Source organism: Haemaphysalis longicornis, unplaced genomic scaffold, assembly GCF_048455015.1.
Source record: "Haemaphysalis longicornis isolate Haplotype H1 unplaced genomic scaffold, Haemaphysalis longicornis Haplotype H1 scaffold_2, whole genome shotgun sequence".
Lineage (NCBI taxonomy): Eukaryota > Metazoa > Arthropoda > Arachnida > Ixodida > Ixodidae > Haemaphysalis > Haemaphysalis longicornis.
This window is the reverse complement of record NW_027526295.1, coordinates 144,528,662-144,551,141: the sequence shown is the minus strand read 5'-3', so window position 1 is coordinate 144,551,141 and position 22,480 is coordinate 144,528,662. Positions and strand designations below refer to the sequence as shown.

General features: G+C 46.4%; 1 protein-coding gene across 1 annotated transcript in view; it reads left to right on the top strand.

Annotated features, from left to right (window-relative positions):
* The first annotated feature begins 939 nt into the window (after window positions 1-939).
* Window positions 940-22,480, top strand: part of LOC144167431 (uncharacterized) — a 42,063-nt gene continuing 20,522 nt past the window's right edge. Inside the window, exons 1-2 of the mRNA XM_077696694.1 lie at window positions 940-1,166; window positions 10,170-10,219. Coding sequence (XP_077552820.1) covers window positions 962-1,166; window positions 10,170-10,219 — 255 coding nt within the window. The 5' untranslated portion in view covers window positions 940-961. The remainder of the gene's footprint in view (window positions 1,167-10,169; window positions 10,220-22,480) is intronic.

The window sequence follows — 22,480 nt, the reverse complement described above, 5'->3', positions numbered from 1 at the left end:
TTGGGGCACAAATGTAGATTTATGCACTTTGTGACAGCACGAGCAGCAACAGAGTAAGACAACAGCGTAAGAGTACAAAGTATGGATACTGCTACCAAGAGAAGCTATGCAGTCTGCAAGTACAACGTGTACGCTGTCCGTTGAGCTACCGCTCGCTTGGCCCGAGCACTGTGCTCCACTAATTTGGCGTTTAACGAAACGAGACACCCGGGTCACGCCTGCTGTTTTCCCTTGCGAGTGTGCGGTTTACTACAGATTGTGCGTTTGCCACGTTTGGCATGCATCAGGAGGTCTCTTGAGCACGTCCTTCCGGTAGCTGCATTGAAAGGTACACAATGGTTAGGCGCATATTGTGTGGGGCTACAGTTGGGCCGCACACTAAACTGAAAATCCCCAAAACATGCAATGGAGGCTTACAGCGCATAGGGTATTTGCTGTTATCCGATTTCTTCTGAAAGAATAGTCTTGGGAAAATTCAACACCGTTACCTTTATCAAACTTGGCACGCCTCTGAGGCACTGTGGACTGGACAACCTGCCTCATCTAAGTTTATGAGCTAGAAAAAATTGTGCTTTTTTCCCTGTAGATCCCCGTCACTTTCCCATTTCGCACTGCTATTAATTTGGTGTCGTAGAAACAATGGTAGATGGTTTGGTATTGAACGAGACCGTGGGTGGGAAACAGGAGCTGAACTGTTTCCCGTTCACTGCCATTGTTAAACACCACTTTCTCGCATGAACATTCACTTCCCAGTGCCTAGGCCACTACCTCAAAAATGGCCAGGCTCAGTGCCAATGCTCACGCCAATGTTCCTCCTTCTTTGCCACTCTATGGTGATAGCCGGAAAGACCAATCTCGCCAAAGTGACAGCCGGTAACGACATGAAAGAATGTTCCGTTAGAAAACCAACCGTAGCCGTCTTTTTTTTTTGCAGGGTATGGCGAAAACGACCAGCGCAATAATGCTCGCGAAGGCCTGCCTAGCGGCCTTGGTCATACTGGTTGTCCAAGAAGCCTGGGCCGGACAATTGCCGCCACCGTCAAAAAAGGAGAAAACCAGCCACCTCAACGACATTGCCATAGCACCCAAAGAGACCAAGAAATTACTGCAAGGTGGCATAACGGATCTACGAATTACCCTAATCCAGTACACAAACCATGTCTGTGGTACGTAACACCACATTTTCGTGGTTGGTGAAGTTGTAAGTGAGTTTTTGAATAATTCAAAAGAATCCTAATATTTTATATGTGCACTCGCTGTCCTTGGCCAAATGCATTTTCGGGGAAGTCAAAATTTTTTTAATTGGTAACCTCTTTTCGGACAATGTTAAGTCTTAGCGTTGGGAGTATTTTGACTCTTGGTTTTGTAATTACAAAACACTCGATTGCAATATAAGCAGAAGGAAATGTGGCCTTGTGGACGTCTCGCACATTATGCGGTGAACTGCCCCATCCATTCGTGTATGGCAAGGTGAGAGAATACAATAAAAAAGGACACGTGGATTACGCCGTACCACTTCACGCACAGCTTTTCAAGATGTGCGCTGCGCTCGCGTGCACCTCAAGTCACGTTACGTGAGACGAAAGTTGTGTGGCCAAGAGTCCCCAGCATTCGAGCCCGCCGAATGCTCTTATAACTTGACATGAACAAACTGAACGAACGAACCATGATACCGTACATTCATGGTTTGTCCCATCGATTGAAAAAGTACGGCCGACATGAGGTACAGGTCGTTTGTTCCGCGCCAGAAAAAACTGGGAATCCTGTGAAATCTTCAACACGAAGAAGTTAAAGGCAAGAAAAAACGCTTTGCCAGTTGTAATGGCTGTGGAGTAGCGTAAGTCAAGAAAAAAACGCTCTGCGAGTTGTAGTGGTTGCGGAGTAGCGGACATGCGCAAGTTTGTCAAGTCCTCCTTGATCAAGGTGTACAAGGTTCCGCTTACATGCGAGAGGTCACTCATAGGGCAGTCGGGGCATTGTAATAATGAACGGCTTAAAGACAACCACGCGTTCTGCCAGAAGGCGCCTGTATCGGACAATCTCTCACCGCACTGTGCTAATATGGTGCAGCTTTGCATGGAACAGAAGCGTTGTTTAAGTCGCGAGATAAATTGAGCAGGGAAATCTGGGAAACCTTGTGTGTCGCAATCGGGCATCGAGGCTGAGTGTTCCATTTCTTCGTCCGCTTTGGTGCTGCCAAAAGAATTCGAGTTTTTTAGAGATAAGATTGGATGAGAGACGCACGCGTACAGGGATCTGTAAAATGGTGGAATTTGTACATATAATCTTTTTTGTTGATTAAAAAATCAAGTTGCTATTTTCCGAATCAACCATTCCGTTTGTCCCTTTTTTTCGTGTTTTACTGGCTTGCTTACGCAACTTCGTAAATTGAAGACGCTTGCCTCCGGCGGAACCGGTAGATACTCGGTTATTGCGGTTGCAACCTTTACCTATAAAGCCGGTCGTGATTTTAACGGGGATGGCTTACATGGAGCGTGTGGCGGAAATGCCAACTGGGCAGAAAGCCGGCGCGAAAATCACGGCTAGAAAATTTCCATCGGCTGCAACAGGCCTCATGGCGTAAAAACAGAGAAAACAAGCGGGCCATGTGTTTTGTAATAAAACCGAAATAAAACGAGTTCGCGCTGCTGCACGATGCCTGGGTAGGCGCATTGCCACGCGGAAAGTGCATGTGGCTATGGTGAAACCAGCCGCTTTTGCTCCCGTGGACCACTGGTGAGTGCATTCATCAGCGCCACACGCCGCTCCGCGTCGCGCATCACTCCTTTTAAGGCCATGTTAGACACACGGCGGCGTTTGATTCCGGCCTAGAGTCGCAGGAGTAGTTTGCGAGCCAGGAGGCTGCGCGGGGTGCACAACTCCCACTGCATTCAAGTTGTTCCTCAACAGCGTTCAGTTCAAAAATGGAGGCTTCTAATTTACAATACGCGTTTCTAGGTATACTTACCGTCTGTGCAGAAATAACATCGAGGCGCAGCTTTTTGATGCCGTTTTAGCCGACTCAACGAGTTCGTAAACAATACCCTGTAGTGCAATTTGCCCTCTTATTATTTTGCAAGGATGAATTGTCTGACGTTGTTTAATCGGCTATTTTTTTATAAATAATGCGGAACGGGTAACCTCGTATCCGAGTTTCCAGAGGCGAAGCCCGAAGTCATATTCCTAAAAGCCGCAACTAATAAGCATGCCGTGGCGCTGTTTGGTGTTCGTCTCGTCGTGTTTCCTCGCGGTTGTAATGTACCCGGGGAGGTCCCGAGAAGAGAAAAAGAACTCAACTCGACCGCGTTTAGTCGGAACATTTATCGACAGTCCCAAAAGAAAGACGCTCTTAAAAATACAATAAAATTCCTAACGCAATGAGGAGGCACGTGTACTGCGTGCCGAGTAGCCACAAAGTGCATTACATGTAGCCGCCATTAAACACCAACCATCATCATCATCATTACATGTAGCCGCAACATGCTGTCGTTCAAATACTTGACCATGGTAGCGGCTTGAAAAAATACTGCTAACACGCGTGAACACGTCCGCGCGACACAAATACACACGTACAAACATGCTGGCGCTTCTAAGAGGAAAGTTTTTAATTTATTATTACATTTGTCCTGGGTTCTGGAATACAGAAGGAATTGGGAGCGAATCTTTCTACTCCACGTTACCATCGTTTAGTAGATATGCAAGAAGCATGGACTTTGCTTTCATTAAATTGAGCTTAAAGGTTGATTAACCAGGCAACAAGATCTGCTGCAAAAATACAAATAAAGTCTCGCAACCTATCCTGAATATTGAAAACCAGTGCAACTATTCTCACAAGAAAATCGGTTCGCGTTTAGACACGGTGCAATTGCTGAGGACTGTGTGCAGTCAAAAAAAAATAAAAAAAAAGACAATTTTAACAGTTTACGAACACCGTCTTCTTTATTCACGCACTTTGACGCGCCTGGTGAGGATATGTTCCTGCATATTTTTATTAGCACCCCGCAAAAGTTTATTTCAAAGCTTCGATCTTTCCATTCGTAATGCAATGTTAGCCGCATTTCGCGGGTTGAAAAGGAAGATGCCGAAAGCCATGATGGGTGCTACTTAGCTTCATATCCACTTCTTCACGTTTTTTACCTTTCAGGGACAGTAACGATGGCTGTTTTTCTTGTGCACCATGAGCGCCGGCAGCGTGGAAGGCTGGAAACGTTAACAGCAAAGGTTTTCGCTGTGAAAGAGGGTGGCAGTGTTTCGGTGATTATGAATAGCCGAGAAATAAGTGAAATTATAGGAAGAAGGAGGCTAGTAGCTAAAATGGTAATCCTGTTCGTGACACGCCAAGTTGAAACACTGCGTGTAGGATTTGAACCTCGACGCCTCAACTGTAAGGAACGTGGTGTCGTGAAAGGTATCAAATAAACCCCTTTTCTTGTTTATGGATTAGATATAAGGCCGTTTAGTCTAGCTAAGGATGCAGGGACATAATGTGTGGAAGTGAAGCTGGCGAGTCGGTTCATGTCTTCTGCTAACAGGCCTGCTGAGCAAGCTGCCACTATAAGGGCGCGGGCGCTAGAAAATAGAGCCGTTGGCAACGAATGCACTAGCTAATAAAATCGTTGGCGAGAGTCTTAGGAGGCTTACGATGCTGAATAATCAGCGAATAGATTTTTTATTTTTCGAACCGAACAGTTTATCCGCAACAAGTTCAGTATTGAAAGTGTTTCTGAAAAGGTACATCTCGAAAAGTTAAGACTGAGTCAACAGCATCGTCGCATATTTGGTATTGCTGTAGTGGCACGTGAAAGTACTAAGAAAATCTGGCACGCTCGTAGGGTATCCAGTCCAAATACAGATTACACACAAGGATGCTAAAGAAAGTGCGGGCGAAGAATACACTACGAAACTGCGCGTGCTTATTCCGAGTAAACTTCATCTCATATGGGATGTGGAAAAGAGTCCTACTGATGCGGAGGACATATCAAAGCCTCATGGTAGCTGTTGCGGAAAATATGCATGAAACCTGACAGACCTCTTCTTCTATGATAAGACTATTGCGAGTAGTTTTGTGTTCGGAGGACAGCGCAAGAGGGAACACCAACCCAAGCTAAAAAGAAACTCTCAGCACAGAAGGTGGAGTCAATTAACAAGATGCGCAGCTCTTTCGTCTTCTACGTTTCGACAAACAAGACAAATCCTTCTGCGGCGTGCTTGGGTAGGTGGCCGATATAGTGCGTTAATTACACTTTAGCTAAAGACAGTCGTAGTGAATAGCTGGAAATTCTTCCTTCAATATACAAATGTATTGATCAGCCTGTCGATATACCATGAATGAAAATGCAATTGACGCTGTAACGGAAGGTGGACTATGTTAAAATAGTTACTCGAAATTGCCGAGAACATGTAGTGTGACGTTACATGACTGTCGGAAGGTGTGAACATTGCGAATAACAACAGCGATTTCGATCGCAACAAGCCAGTGAAGTTTTTTCCCTCGGCTGCAAAAAATCAACGCTTCTTGAAGTCCCTGCTGAATTGGCACAGTCGGAGAAATTTAGTGCGGGCTGCTACAACATTTGCGGACCCATTCCCCGTCGCAAAAGCGTCAGTGCTGGTTCTGTACCAACTACAACCACTTGTCGCACCCAATAGAATGTGTCGTGTCAATAACACCTGAAAAGAAAAAACGTAATGTTCGCACCACATATAAAAGGTGTAAAAGAACGTTAATGCTAAGGAAAATGCTCGGAATACTGATTGTGTCGGTGAAGCCGTCCTGGGTATTTATTAAGACAAAAACACTACAGGCACAATAAAGAAATGACGGGGAAGTCCCCACAATCCCTCGCGGTTGTGTTCTACTGCTATAGAAATAACAATTCAAGCGATCCAAGCCTTTACCCACTGATGTTGTCGCGTTTTCTGTGGCTTCTCACAGTTCGCTCAAACGAGGTTCAAATATTCACCTTTCGCTCCTGAACCACCCCTCCACTCCGCTGCACAGAGGCGCTTCGTGTTTCCCATTTCTGCCACCTGGAGGGAACACATCTTGCGTTGGAGAGTGTGGCCGGCGTGCCCTAGCCAAAGCATGACGCCTAGCTGCCCGTGAATATAGCGGCCAAGTTTGGTAGGGAGTGTATTTTTGAACTCCTGCAGGTGTCTCCGAAAAGGCGTCGTTCGAACTGGGATTGCTTTAAAACTATCCTGAATAGCTCTCAAGCTCAATCGAGACCCCGAGCCGATCAAAGAGTCAAGGCAAGTCAGTATTACGAGGCTCAGAGCGGAGAAGCAGTTAAATGCTGTAACGATGTTCCAGCACGACGTAACACTGAAACGACAGCCCGGTCAAACCGTAGACCAGTTATTGACCCCGGAAACCAAGCGAAACACTGTCATCGGTCAGGCCCTGACCGCCGCCGAATCCCAAGGGATTCCGGCCGACTGTTAGGGGGTGAACGGGGGTCTAGGCTAATGCCCTCTCCCTCGTCATTTTAGACGGGTGCAAATAAAAGTTAATTCTCTCTCTCTCCAGCACGACGTAACACTGAAACGACAGCCCGGTCAAACCGTAGACCAGTTATTGACCCCGGAAACCAAGCGAAACACTGTATGCATGGTGCAGCTTTGCATGGTGCAGCAAATGTGCGTACAAAATCTGTGCTTATGCCTGTTCGAAATGCCGATTTAACAGTAATATTAACCATCGCTTCTGCTTTAGCCCGTGAAACAAACTTCTAAGTTTCCACAATCCAAATTTTTCGTGCAAAACGCACACCGGTGTTCCAGGCATTTCGTCAATCACAGACAATATTTTGGCGAGGAATACATCAGGTCATTCTTAAAAAGTAAGAACTACGTGCATCGCGTACACCCGACCTACACCAGCGCTGAACACAATATCCCAAATTTATTTTAACCCAGTTTTATTTTGTACATTATTATAAGATGGGTTGATTAGCATGGTAGTTACAAATTAACGAATAAATCAAATTAGAAGGCCAGTTATAGATTAAAGAGCCGATCCCTGTTCTTCTAATACAGCCTGACACTACAACCCATGCCTTATCAAGCCGCATCGATGGAAAGTTAAGATTGCAACATTCATATGAAGCGTAAACCTGTGTGTGCCTCACACATCTATAAGAATTGCAACAATTTAATAAGTTATTTTCTGAATGGTATTCAAATAAAACATCGCCGGTACAACTGTATACCCGCGTGTTCGAGTCAATCAAAGCGCCAGCGAAGCCGCCCCTGACTACAATGGTGGCATTAGTGAAGATGGCTGCTTCAACCTTTCAGAACGACGAACAGGTGGACAATACCTAGTGTAGCTTATGTTTTTGAGTGTCTTCTCTTGTTTCGTCATATAGATATGAGCCCTCTACGTACTAATGTGTCCACGTTGAGGCCGAACACCACCTTTCTGACGAAGGAAGAACTGAACAAAACGTTCCGCTTTGTTAGAGATATGCGCCCGAAAATTCCCTCCAGGCAAGGAAATTGTTAGAGTATCAGCGTGCGACCTTGCTATATCTAAAATTATGTACATCAACGATAGACTTGCTGGACGTACGGGCGCCAGCGCTGAGGTTGAGTGTGCCCCGAGCCATGACTAATATTTTCTGCCAATCCCACAACTTCTCTCATAATTCGTAAACTGCTTCATTATTGACAAAAAATCAAGAACGCCACTGACTGCGGCATATATTTTCTAAATGTAATGCCTATGTGGTGTATTTCTAACAATAGGTTACGAGAAAGGCGTTGCCAATCATTCAACTACAAAAAAAACTGCTTTGTTTCTGGCGCAGCAGTCATTAAAGGTTCGCAATTTTAGCAACTCTTCGTGCTTAAAGAATGCGAATTAGAGGCACCCGCGGGCATTTGCAGACATGTCAGCATTGTACAGGTGTGAGACCTATAAGTACTTGCGGTCTCACAAAAACTGTATTAGTAGAGCGCCAGTCCTATTTCCCGAAGGTACATAACAACGCAGAGGAGAAGGGGTACTGACAAAGATTGCGCCAAATAAAAACAAAGACAACAGGGGTAAACCAACGACGACATGCGCAGTGATATTGTCACGCAGCCAAAGACGACGCAGTTGTCTTCAAAGAAACACGTTTATTGGAGCGAACTTGTGCTCCCCTAAAAACTCAAAGAATACACAGGCGGCGAAGCAGTAGTGAACAAAACGACGTGCCCAGGCGAGCGTCGGCGAGTCGAATGCCGTGGCGTCTGCTCTGCGGTCATTTATCTCTCGGCGCGAGGGCTTCTCAAATAGTCGAATTGCATCCCGGGCACTGGTGATCATGGAAGAATATGCTAGGCTGGTGACGTTAGTTCGCGAAACTCTCTCTATCAAAGGAGATAACACGTGCGGCATAAAGATAGAACATGCGCTTCAGTTGGCCGACTGATAACACAGAAAACATAGCCCGGCGCAGCCCGGAAAAAACAAAACAAACAAACCCTAAACATGGTTGGTGGCAATATTACAGTCGTTTTTTGTGTTAAACCTTCAGGTGTTCAGTACAAGCTTTTGGAAGTTTTGGCTGCTTTTGTTCCAACAAAGCACAACGTAATGACATCACCTATTTTAAACAGGGCACTCTTATGTGTAGCGGGGGTCATGGCGCGTACGTTGTTGGAGCCATTGGCGGAGACTCACGGGCTCTGTCAGCAGCACCACTAAATTGGAGTAAGAGTTTATTAATGGGGGTAGGCACAAATAAAACGGGTGCCCTTGCCTGTTTGATACTGTAGCGAACACTGACGATGCCGCCAAAATTTTTTTTACACACGAAGGAGCCAGATTTGAAGCTCGTAGAAAGCTTTCTGAGTGCATCAGCGGTGATGTAGAACACATATATTGCAGCTAGACATGAGCGTAAACCCGACTCTGAACACCAATGAAAGTAGGCACACTACCGTGATGAATAATTGGGATGCTTATGGTTTTACAACCAGTGCTTGTTCTCGTAAGCATTCCAGGTAATAATTGTCAAAATAATATGTGCCGTGTAAAATCACTCTCCTATTTTATGGACAGATGTTTTATTCTTGATTCGTTGGCGTTTGCAAAGAAATACCAAAACAAAAACGAGCCCTGCGCGAGTTGCTCGGCACAATCTTTGCGCAGTGGCTTTAGCAAAAAAATACGGAGCGCACGTGAGCGTCCGCCTCGTGATGAGCGCCCGACGTCGTCCAGGCTTGCGCGTGCACTTGCGCCTCATGACGAGCTCCCGCCTTCGTCGTCGTCGTCGTCGTCGTCGTCGTCATCTAGCGACCGGCGCGCCACTGGTCCGATGCGCCGAAGACAATGACGCCGCATCTGTCAAGCCGTCTCTTGACATTCCACACGCGGATAGGGCCACCGTACCAGCTGACGAAGAAGTGGACGTCTTCCGAGGCGAGGACGCGCGGCTAGAGGTTTTGACCAACGTGGCTGTGCCGTCGGACGACGAAGACAAAAGGGATGACGATGATTGCAACTGAATAAACCACTGTACATGCTTTTAATGTCATTTGCCTTACATCGCCGTACAAAAAAGCTTTGCACTGCTTGGTTACGGCTGCTACCTGTCTCCTAATGCCCGTTGTCAGTGTGGGCAGAAGCTAATTCGACCCCAGCAGAGCTATTTCTCCAATGGTGCATCACTAGTGCAAGCTGCGCCAATTCGTTTGTCAACCTAGTGCGCCACATAGCTTTAAAGCCAAGTGTCGTTCTCAAACAAATGATTGTTGGTTTGAACAGATGTGCAGCAGAGGTTTATTATTTTGGCCCAAAGCAGTTTGAATGGAGTAATTTAGTTTTCCCTAAAATGATGCTTTTAATGAAACGTGCACTACATTATCTACCTCTCAATGAGTTGTTTCCAAGTGCACTAGTATCAGTTTTAAAATTTTCTACTTCCATGCGTTAATTTTCGAAATAGAAAAACGTTTTTAATGGACAACTGCGGAGATTCTACCGCAACACAACAGCTAAGTCTAAGCGTTTCTTAGACAAATTTATCGCGTGAGAAATTTTCGCCTTGACAGAGACAATCGTAATCGCCACCACCCGATCCATCAACGCGCTCGCTAGTTGTACCCGCTATACCTCGAAATTCCCCAAAGAACGTGTCACTTTATATCAAAGGAGTGCTTGCCATTTTTTTTTTCAGAAAAATGTGCTACCATCTGGAGAACGCACGTTACACAGTGCGCCGCGTGGGTAAGAAATACCGCATTTTTTCTGTGTTGAAGGGCGAGTGTCACTGCAGAAACGCTAACAAATTTTCAATGAAACAACAGTGAACATTTGGTCTACCGTTATCGTTTTCACAAAACGTAAAAAATGATAACTAAATTCTTATAGCAATGTTTCAGGGGTCAATTTTGATGACAGGTGCATCGCCTTGTTGTTAAGGGCTTCCGAACCTAAAATACCAATGACCATATGCATTCGATTGCTTTTTTGGCTGTACGCCTGCAAATGGGGGAGGGGTCTAGGTTTTGCCGTTAAATCCGCAACACATCACTGTTTATTTGGAAAAATGTTTATGCACCCAAAGAGAAATAAAACATGACCACTACTACAGCCCTTATATGGTGAAACTTGCATAAGTCTGTAGCAATGCGAAACTTGCAAAAGCGTTGTATAACTAGTAATGAAATAAGTAACGTTTCATAGCTAAAAACGAAGAGTAGCCTTTTTCTCTATTTTTAGCTGCTTCACGTTCCAAAACCAGAGCTTGTTCCCACTAAATCTGAGGTATCGATCATCAGAAATCAATCTCATCAGGGCTTGAAAGGGTTACAGGATGATGCATTTTTCCCGATACAGGCGTAAAAAAACAAGGTCGACAACAAATGATCCGTGTTCAAAGGGTTAGATGGAACCCACAATCTGTGTGTGTGTGTGCGTTCGTGCGCGTGCGTGCGTGCGTGTGTGTGTTTGTGTGTGTGTGTGTGCGAAAGAGAGAGAGAGAGAGAGAGACGTCCCACATAGGGATGATCCAAAGAAGTTGGCTGGAACGGGCGAATAGACGCTAATAAACGGAATGGTGCGATAGTGGTGGACGAGGAAAATGATGTTGCCAATAAAGGTGGATGGCTGGCCGCCATGCTTCTCTCTCCATGTGCACCGCTCTAACAAATGATAAAGGTTCTTCCCTTCTCCGGTCATTCCGTTCATTCGTTCCTTACCAGCTTCGTGAGATCCGGTTAGTGTGGGTCCCTGGTCACGCAGGGATAATCTTCAATGAACTGGCAGACCATAGCCAATTTGGCTCTTGGGGGTCCGGCCGTCGTGAATTGCTCAATTGACAGTTTTCTTTTGGGGGCGAGGTTCAGGTGCCTTCAAGTTTTGCAAATTAATCGGCAGGATGCCCTTTCTTCATGCTCCGACTATATTACCTCCCACTTTTGGAAGCCTAAATTCTGCGAATCTCGTAAATGTGGGGTGGCAATCACAAAATTTCGCTGCAGAATCCCCCTTTTAAGTTTTTATCTACACAAATCTGGTCAAGCTTTATCTCCCCAATGCCCTTCCTGCATGGCCCCTGAAACAATCGAACACTTTCTTTTAACTTGCCGCAGCTTTTCCTCGATGCGATGCACACACCTTGTGAACACGTTTAATCGGCTGAATCCCCCTTTATCTTTAACCGTTATTCTTTCCCTGGGTGCTTCCGTGCTAGGATATTGCCACAGAGATGTTGTGATCCCCTTTCACTCCTTTGTTGCGGCGACAGGCCGGATGCTCTGCTAGACAGCCATATCTTCATTCGCAATTTTTTTTCCTGACTATCCTGTTCTATCCAACGATTTGCTTTTCCTTCTCTCAATATTTTTCTCGTCCTTCACTTTTTTCTCTCTCTCTCTAAAATAAATCGGGTCACAGCCTAATCATTACAGGCAGCTTCTTGGCCAATCCCCCGCGTGGGTACGCGCCCTGACTTAAGGATCCAACCAACCAACCAATGTCTCCTGCGTTACACCAGTCTACGGGATTTACCGGGCTAACCCGCATCAGTACATATCAAAGGACGTTATCGTCATTCCGGAGTACTCGGGAGCACACGACAACGTTCACTTCGACAAGTGGCTTCTACTCTTCGGGGTGAAGGCTGCGGCCGCTGCATGGACCGAGCGAGAAAAGCTGTGCCACTTATCCGGTTACGTTGAAGTTGAGGCCTTCCGTTGGTACCTTACTGAATTGTTTGACATTCAAGGATCTTGGGAGGACCTCATTGCAGCATGACACAGCTATCCGCAAGCGCCATCGCAGATTTCTTCCGTAATTCATACATTGTCGGTTGAAATAGGGCCAGAGCGTCAAGCACTATTACGATTAAAATGTGTCTGGAACGCCTTCCCGACCTAATGGACGAGCACCTTATATCGGGGATCATCCACGGTCTCTCTGCTGATATGAAAATGGCTCTTGCTGGGAATATAGCATCTACCCCCAGAAACGCGGCTTTCGGCTGCGCTCAGAGTACAGGCCTCTATGCAGCGACTTAAGTACCAGCGCGTTCCACCAGGTGGACATGTGCAGATCAGTGCACCGAACAGCACATCCCATCAGCGTCCGCCTAATCTGCCGGTACGAGCACCCATGTCAGAATGCAGACACTACGAATGAACGCTTGCCACGAAAGATGTCCAATGTCCACGATCAATGTCCACGACGCGCAAGAATTTCCGCCCTCGCTACCGACAAGGGAAACGAGAAGGGCAACCCAAAGCTATGGTAATAGGTAAATGCACTAATCCACGGGTGCGCCGTCGGCGCTACTTTTGATACCGGAGCCACAAAAACCTGTATGAGCGAGGCGAAGCTAACCGCTCTTCACGTGAAAATAATGAAAGATTCATGCATCACTGTTCAACAAGATACGTCATCTATCAAAACCTTGGGGCGCCTGAATTTGAAGATACGGATGGGAAAAATCACCAAGGAAATTAAAGCACATGTTCTACGAAGCATGAAGAGAAACCTACGACTTGGCTTGGACAATGCCGGTCTCTCTCTTCAGACCTTGGCGCCGTGACACTGCGCTAAAAAAATGACGTCCTCAACTCGCAGCGCACCGCCCATTATACGGCTGGCAAGAAGGCTCGTTCACAGGGACTTCAGCTTCTAGTATGGATCATCCTAGTGAAACTCAGAGGTCGGCACTTAGGCAGCTTTTCTGCAATTGGACAGTGCCTGTCCCTTCAACTTGTCTCTAGACCTTGACACCTTGACGCTGCGCCAAGGAAATGACGTCCTCCACTCTCGCCGCCCATTACACGGCTGAAAATAAGGCTTGTCTACAGGAAATTGAAGATTACAGTATGGATCACCTAAATAAAACTCAGAGGTCGGCATTAAGCAGCTTCTCCGCAAGTACGAGGAGGTATTTTTTTCAAAATCACAAACTGACATAGGGTGTATCGCTACTGAAATGCATCGCATTCCTGTCACGAACAACGTCCTCATCTGCAAGACCCCTATCGATTCTCAGAAGCCGACAGCGTGGAAACTGACCGCAAAGACAACGACGTACGCAAAGCGTAATATGGCGGTCCATGTCGCCGTACGCTGCTCCAGCTCTTCTGGCAAATAATAAAGGGCAAGGGTGATTACATTTCTGCATAGACCACCGCTAGCTAAACGCAGTGACGGTGCCTGCCTACCAGCTCATCCCTCGCATCAACGATTTCTTGATTCTATCGGGAAATCGACGTACTTCCCAAAGGCTGGCATCACCTCTGTTTACTTCAAGATTACGTCAAGATGCATCCAGAAGACATTCCGAAAACAGCCTTTCTAACACGTACCGGTCACTACGAATGGCTTTTCATGCTTTTTGGTCTCCGGAACGCCCCAGCCAATTTCTAGCGGTCTGTCAAGGCCATCTTGCCAAAGCACCAATTGAAGCACGTCACGAACTACTTTGATAGCATTGTGGTGTATTCTGAGACGTTTTCAGACCCTCGGTCGCATCTAGATGCCATTGCAACCGCTTTTAAAAGCGAGTGCGCCCGGATAAAAATCAAGAAATGTCACTTCGTACGAACATTCGTTGAGTTCTTGCGACACCGAGTTCGAAATGGCACGGTCACTTAAAGAAAGCAACGTGGAGGCGGCTATCCGGCTTCCCACGCCCTAATGCGCGAAAGAGCTTAAGCGTTTTCTCGGTTCTGTGGATCTTTACCATCGGTACATCTCCCGCTTCAGTGAAATTGCCCATCCACTGACCTGTCTGCTCAGCAGAGATGCGACGTAGAACCGGGACTCTGACTACGAACTTGTTTTCACGCAGCTTCAGTACTATGTCACGGAAAAGCCGATCCTCGCGATATACGTTGCCTCCAGACCTTGTGTGCTTGGTTGCGACGCATCCAGCAAAGGTATGGGCATCGTCTTGAAGCAATGTGAATATGAAGGCCGGGAGTACCCAGCGGCATACAGTTCGAGCAAGCTGCTCAAGATTAAGTTAATTACGCAGCAACAAATTTTGATTGTTTGGCTATAATTGATGCTGTCGACATGTGGCATTGCTCCCTGCATGGGAAACCTTTTATAGTGGTCACGCACTACGTAACGTTCCAGTGGCTGAAAAGCATCAAAAATCCTCGAGGTCGCCTGTTTCAATGGCTCTTGAAGTTCTTCATGTGTGGTAATAACATGATGCACCCAAAGGGCACTGAAATAATCGAAGCCGATGCACTGTCTCGAAACCCGGCGATTCAGCTTCTATCATCTGAGAAACTACACGAGCATCCCAAAGACAAAGCGCATTGCAAGCACCTCACTGACAACGGAATGATCATAGCGACGCGCAGAGAGATTAAAAAAAGTATGCATTCGTGCTGCTCTGCGGCCATCTCTTCTTCAGAAAGGTCATGACTCTTGAGGCCACGTCGGAGTCAAGAAGAGACTGCGATTTCTGTTTCCTCAATATTGTTGGCCTGACCTCACCACCGACGTATAAAAATACTTTCAGGAAGGCGGCACTTGCAAGCGCTTGGAGAAGACGAACACCGCACGTTTCGGTTCTTAGAAATCGCAACCACCATTAGAACAACCATTTGATTATTTGGCAATGCAGGCAATCGGAGGTTTTGCGAACTATGGTTCCCCCCAAAGAATTATTCACTTGTTCATTGATCATGCCACCCGTTACGTGTGGGTTTTTGCCCACCGGAATGAAACCTGCGACGCATACATGTCTTGCCTGAAGAGCATCTTCATTGCTGAAAAGTTTCGGAAGTTCCTGTATGATCGCACCAAAGGATTAACTGCAGAAAAATTCAAGCAATTAATCAATTGCTTTGGTTCAATTATTCTTCCAGAAACAGCAACAGATATGGCATTTGAAATGTTTAAAAGGTGGAAGGAAAGTGGACAAAAACATTCTTGCTGGATGGTCCAGAAGCCGCGACCTTCTGAATACCGGTAGAATGTCATACCAACTAGACTACCGGGGAGGCTGTTACCCCTCAAAATTCTTCAAATATTTCAAAAAAGATGGCTGTCAACAAAAGTACATAAAAGAGTACATTCCCGTGGCCTTATACATATATATATATATATACATATATGTATATCTATATGTATACACATATGTATACATATACATATATATATGTATATATATATATATAAATGAATCAGAAATTGGGAAATGAGGGGCTCCGTGAAATAAGACAGAAAATAAGGTTTGGCAGTCAAGAAAACCTCGGAAAGCAAAGGGGAGGTTGTGGTGGGTCATAGAAAGAGATGAAGAATTTTTTTAGTCGAAAAGAAAGTGGTGAAAAAATGCCCGCCGGGTGGGATCCGAACCCACGAAATCCAGAATACCGGTCTGGTGCGATAACCACTACGCTACCGACGGGGATGTTTCCCCAGCACTTTCTCGGGTATTTATGTTAAGGTATTTTTTGTTTCCTGCACTTGTGGGTGGTAGCCAGCGCCACTCGGACTACTCGGGGTGAAGGGGACCTTCTTTTTAACCCCCGGGACGTGACTCGACTGTCTACGACATGTCGAGAGTGGTCGACCAGCGTTGAACACTCTTAAGCTCCCTTTGGCACCAAGACTGCCAGAACGGAGGCCCTCGCTAAGCATGTAGCGAATCAGAAATTGGGAAATGAGGGGCTCCGTGAAATAAGACAGAAAATAAGGTTTGGCAGTCAAGACAACCTCGGAAAGCAAAGGGGAGGTTGTGGTGGGTCATAGAAAGAGATGAAGAATTTTTCGAGTCGAAAAGAAAGTGGTGAAAAAATGCCCGCCGGTTGGGATATATATATATATATATATATATATATATATATATATTTATATTTATATTTATATATATATATATATATATATATATTTATATTTATATTTATATTTATATATATATATAAATATATATATTTATATTTATATATATATATATATATATATATATATATATATATATATATATATATATATATATACGGGACGAGGGACTCGGTAAAGATACATATCAAGGTGGCAGTCGTCATTGCCAGTGCTATTCGGCTTTTTTCGAAATATTTAATAGGGCCGAATGACGTGTGTCTATCACGTTTCTTTGATACATTGATAAATAAGCGAAAATATAAGTCGAGAAAAAATCCGCCGTTTTTCCGGGAGCGGGACTCGAACCCACATCTCAGCATAACCGGTGCGGTGCGTTCGCCATTACGCTATCCCGCAGCGGCTTCTCTCTCGACTTTAAAGCGGGGGTTTATATTTACAAGAGCTCTGAGGCCGGACAACTAGCGCCGCCCCTCGACTACCGCGGGAGACGTAGAACGTCTTCTTTCCCAGCGGCCGCCACGTAGACCGTGGTCGGAGGTCGGGGTTAGCAATTGGCATATCCGAACTGCTGGAGCCAGTGCCTCGTAAATGCATGTAGCAGAACAGAAAGATACGGGACGAGGGACTCGGTAAAGATACATATCAAGGTTGCAGTCGTCATTGCCTGTGCTATTCGGCTTTTTTCGAAATATTTAATATTCGGCCCTATTAAATATTTCGACAAAAGCCGAATAGCACTGGCCGAATCAGTTGGGTTTAAATACCGAATAGCCGAATCAGTTGGGTTTAAATACATTTCAATTGTGGGCGGGGCGAGAAGATATATCAAGCAAAACGTCGGCTCTACGCGACACAGAAGTCTGCGAAGCCTCAAAACGCAAGGGGGGGGGGGGGGAGGGAGGAGCGTTGGAGTGGTTCCGGGGAACAGAGGGGAAAGGGGGGTGTGATCAAGGCAGACGAGGGTATAGGGACCGGGCAGCTGGACGGGTGGCGCCACCACTCGGCGCTCCCTTCGTTAGTGGAATGAGCCGGTGCATTGGGCTACGCAGCCTCCCGTTGTTTTTGTCGTGTTTACCTCGGTGCCTTGAACGTTTAGGTGGTATTGTGAGCGGAAATGTGCGGTGAAATGATGTTTACACCGATGTGTTGAGTTCTTAGATGTAATAACGGCTACGTAAATTTGTCAGACGCTTCTAAATTTGCGAATGTGCTACAATGACATGAGCGCTTGTTGCAGTGATCTACGTTTGGCTCCATCCGTTCTGAGTACGAATAAAACTACTATTATTTGTATTCATTTCTTCTTGAATGCACTAATGGCTACGTAAACTTCTTTGAAGCTTCTTAGTTTGGAAATGGGCTATATTGACATGAGCGCTTTTTGCAGCGCTCTGCGCCTGGCTCCGCGCGATCTGAGTAGGAATAAAACTATTAATATTAGTATTTATTCCTACTATTTTAAATTATGTTCACTGGTTTCAATGATTACTGTTCCCACGCCAGCCTTAACACTGGAATACCTCGATACGTGGCCTTTGAAGAGAAAGGCACCTACATACGAGATCGATCACCGTGTGGCCATGGAAACGTTGTCGCAGTTTACACTTCCTTTCTGTAACCGTGAGCTTTGTGCCTTCGGTTTTGGTGAGCGACACTGTCACAGCATGGGAGCCTGAGAGCCGAAGCGGAACTCCCACGTTTGTAGCGGTCATTTATCAGGAGCCAAAGTTATTCAACCACCCAACAGCCCAAGCTACAAACCATGCCTCCTTTCCTTCCCGTTTTACAATTTGCGTGTAATAAAGGCTGGCACCGATAGTTTAAAAATTGTGGCAGTGTTAACTTAAGCCAGTGTTTTTTAATGCTGAAGTATTCTTTACTGAGCACCTAAAAATCGTGCAATACCTTGTGAAGAAACCAAAAACGCGCGGTTAGTTGCCTCAAATATAAATGCATCAACAGTAACCCTCCAGCGCAAACGCATTTCCGACACACTGGAAGCAGTTAGGATTTGGAGAGGGGTGCATGGAAGTGCAAAATCAAACAGCAAAATCATTCAGCCTTCCGTTTAACGACGACGATGGTTGAACGCGAAACGTTTCGCGTTCAACCATTACTTTCACTATTTCCCCCTCGATTTCGCACGAACAAAGTCTTTCTTCGTGCGAAACCGAGGGGGAAATAGTGAACGTTAACGACTCTGCGTTTAAAAGGCCAAACTGCGTGCTGGTATAATTCAAAGTTTTCACTAGTCACAAGTCTAAATCCAGAAGGCGACCAAGGAAACCCACACGAGAAAGCTTTGCGATAAACCATCATCGTCGTTTGAGGAGCGCATGATTTTTCAAGCATGGGTGGCAGCTTGTAAAATGACCGCAGTATTCAGTTGTGAAACTAAGTATAGGTTTTAGGCACACTCCTGTCGCTCGTCCTTTAGCCACGCAGGAATTGTTTTTTGAAAAACCATTACCCAACTAGCCAGCAACCATTGAAATTCTTGTAAAGCAATGCTTTTCCACGACAAGCAATAACGTTCTACTGCCATGCGGTATTTATTCTGTAATTACGATTTTCGATTACTGTATTAAGCGTACTTCTGTGAAATTAAACATGTTTCTACCGTAGTTGATGTCGTTACGGAAGCGTCGTCCATCCTAATTTATGTTTTAAGGTAAATTTTAGAAGGTACCCCCAAATTTGTCTTTCGTTTGTGCACGACGCCGATTCGTCATCAACTGCTAAAGGCCGCGCCGCAGCATTCCTGGATCGACTTTGTAGGAGAATTTAGCTGCAGTATATTCTTCGATATGCCAAACTTCATGCAGGCGTGAAGAATTCGCAAGAAGGAATGGACTTGCACTTCCAGCTTGACTTCCAGCTCGGCGCACTGAGCGTCGTCTGGTATTCGTAAGTACTGAGTAAGGGCGTAAATCACACACAAGGCATGCCTCCCAAAGGCCACCTCCACGCTCAAGATTTACCGATCTGAAAGAAGTCCTTGTGGTTATCTACGCTTTGCAAGCCGCACCGCAGCAGAACGACAGAAAGTCATGCACAGCAACGCTGCGCTGACCGCCACCGGCATTCCACTGACGAGCGGTTCGCCACGGGCGGCGCTGTTGGCTGAAGCGACGGTGGCGCCATACAACGGCCGCCCTGTCCCTATAGGATAAGAGGAAGGCGTTGCATGGCACTGAAGTCACCACGGGAAAGCAAGAAAGTGAGGGACTAAGGAGGGGCTCGCTTCCTGCTGGTTTTTAAACTGGAAATTGACTGGTTAGGAAAAAACTGTGGGGGAGACCAAGTTAATTACGGGCTCCCAGTGCAAGCGTTAACACACTCACACACAAAAAAAAATAAAGAAAGAAATAAAGAAAGAAAGAGGAAGGAAGGAAGGAAGAGAGGGATTGAGACAAGGGAGGGCGGTTTTAGCGGGAGGGGCGCGAGAACCGCAGCGGGGGAATGCGGAGATGCAAGAGGTTCGAAGAAAGCCCCAAAACGGCACGTAGTTTCACATGGGGTGAAAACGCGGAAGCGATTTCCTATGTAAAACGTGACGGCCGTCCAGGAGACGGACGGAGAAAGGCAAGGTCATGCAATACAAGGACAATACAATGCAAAGTAACGCTAATTTAAACTCGATCACATAAATACGGAAATATAACTGGACATAAGGCTAAATAACACATACAAACAGGGAGATATACAGAGCCACATGTAGTTCTCGAAGAGGGCTCATGCAGGATCATATAAGCAATAGCAATTGTTCAGTGCAAAAGGACACACAATGATAATGATAATAATACAAAAAACAAAAATAAAATAAATCAAGGGGTACAATGGTGAAATGTATGTACAGGTCCACGCAGAAGTAAACGGAGCATGGGAGCGGTGGCCGAACTGCATCGCTGCGCCGCGTATGGGCGCCGACGGGAACCATGGAGCGCCGGTTAAAGAGTGTGTTCGCACTGCCCCCGCCGCCCTATCTGATGTGAAGCTGTCGTGTCATGCTGGGCGAGACGGTCTTTAAAATTTGTTGTTGCGTAATTAACTTAATCTTGAGCAGCTTGTTCGAATTGTTTGCCGCTGGGTACTCCCGGCCTTCATAATGAGATTGCTTCAAGACGATGTCCATACCTACCTGGATGCGTCGCAAGCGAGCACACAAGGTCTGGCGGCACCGTATATCGCGAGGATCGGCTTTTCCGTGACAGTACTGAAGCTGCGTGAAAACAAGTTCGTAGTCAGAGTCCCGGTTCCACGTCGCATCTCTGCTGAGCAGACAGGTCAGTGGATGGGCAATTTCACTGAAGCGGGAGATGTACCGACGGTAAAGATCCACAGAACCGAGAAAACGCTTAAGCTCTTTCGCGCATTAGGGCGTGGGAAGCCGGATAGTCGCCTCCACGTTGCTTTCTTTAAGTAAGCGTGCCATTTCGAACTCGGTGTCGTAAGAACTCAATGAATGTTCGTACGAAGTGACATTTCTTGATTTTTATCCGGGAGCACTCGCTTTTAAAAAACATCCCCCTCGCGAGGGGCACGATCAAATGCAGAGCATTTCTGCGGGGGGGCGCGCCTGCAAGTCGTATGAATTACGTATTGGTTGTTGTTGTTGTAATTGTTGTCTTCCAGCGTAGACATTGTCGATGAAGTCGATGGTGAAACGTGCCGTGGACCCCCTGCCGCGGCTATGACGCAACGTGGAGCGGCTATGACGCAACGTGGCACGGCTATGACGCAACACAATCCAACACAATCCACTTTAATCCAATCCAATCCAAATCCAAGCCAATCCAAGCCAATCCAATCGAATCCAATCCAATGCCCCTCGCGAGAGAGTGTTATAGCGCCGAAATCGCCACCACGCGAACGCGTGATGCTGACGTCACGATCACGCCACAGATGTTAGCGACCGCAGCGCGCGCGAACGACATATGTGGTTTAAGCGCGAACCGACCGCGGCGAGAGAGCGCGATGCGAGCGACCCACCTGTTCTTGCGCGCGAACCTAACGCGGCGAGAGAGGGTGTTGCGCACGTCCCCACCTGTTGTGCGCCCGAACCGAACGCGGCGAGAGAGGGCGTTGCGAGCGGAGAGAAGGCGAGAAGGACGCGGGGGAGAGGGTGCAGCTCTGGCCGACGGTTGAATGAGTCAAGGATATAAGGCACGTTCGTAACCTTCCGTTCTGTGTCGGCTTTGTGGCTCAGTTGGTAGAGTACCGTGCACCTTGCGTTCCGCCCGCAGAGTCGTGGGATCGAAACCTGGCGCCGGCAAGTATTATTTTTTTATATAGTGTAGGGGGAGCGATGCGGACGCGGACTACGGACGCCAACGCGGGTGACATCGTGAGTTACTGAAATGCTCTGCATTTAAAAGGCAGCGCTGGGCTACAGAGGGGCGCTGGTTGCATTGCCGCTCACAGGCATCAGTGGTGACCGAATCCGCTGCTCATGAGCTGGACGAAGCTGCGCGCGCCCGGAAACGTGCCTTATTGCGCGCTGTAAAGGGCGCATAAAATTGTAGACCGCTGTGGTTTGGCATAGCATGTCATTGCGATATAATTTATTGTAAGCTAGCAACAAAATTGCCTTGGACAATATAGAAAGCACATTTACAGACATTTTCGTACGAAAAAAAAATCTCGCTTCCGACATTTTTTTTTAATTTGGAGTTTGTCCCAAGTTATTGCTGCCGCTCAGTCCATGTCTGTTCTGAAGAAAGGGGGAAAAGATGTCCATGCCGTGGAAATTCTGTGTTAGAGAACGCCGTAAAGAATGAGTACAAACATTGCCTGCTATTACGGCGTGCCTCATAGGGCGAACATTTTGTTGTCGCATTAACTTTAGCTCCCGTTGACGAGGATAGCCGTCATGATCATTTGTACCAAATTAACCGATGACGAGTATGGGCGTCATCGGTCATTACGACTATACTCCACATCGGTCATTTTAGGGCCCTGACGGCGCTTTTTTGCAAAACACAAAGGTCATGCGGTGAAGCCATCTTTCAAATAAATGCGATGTTTAACTTAAATTTGAAACACTTTCTTAACTAATATTAGGTGATCGTTAAAAATAACAGCGTCGATTTTAATGCGGCAACGAAATATTCGCCCTGTGAGGCCCGCCGTAATAGCAGGAAATGATTGTACCTATTCTTTACGGCG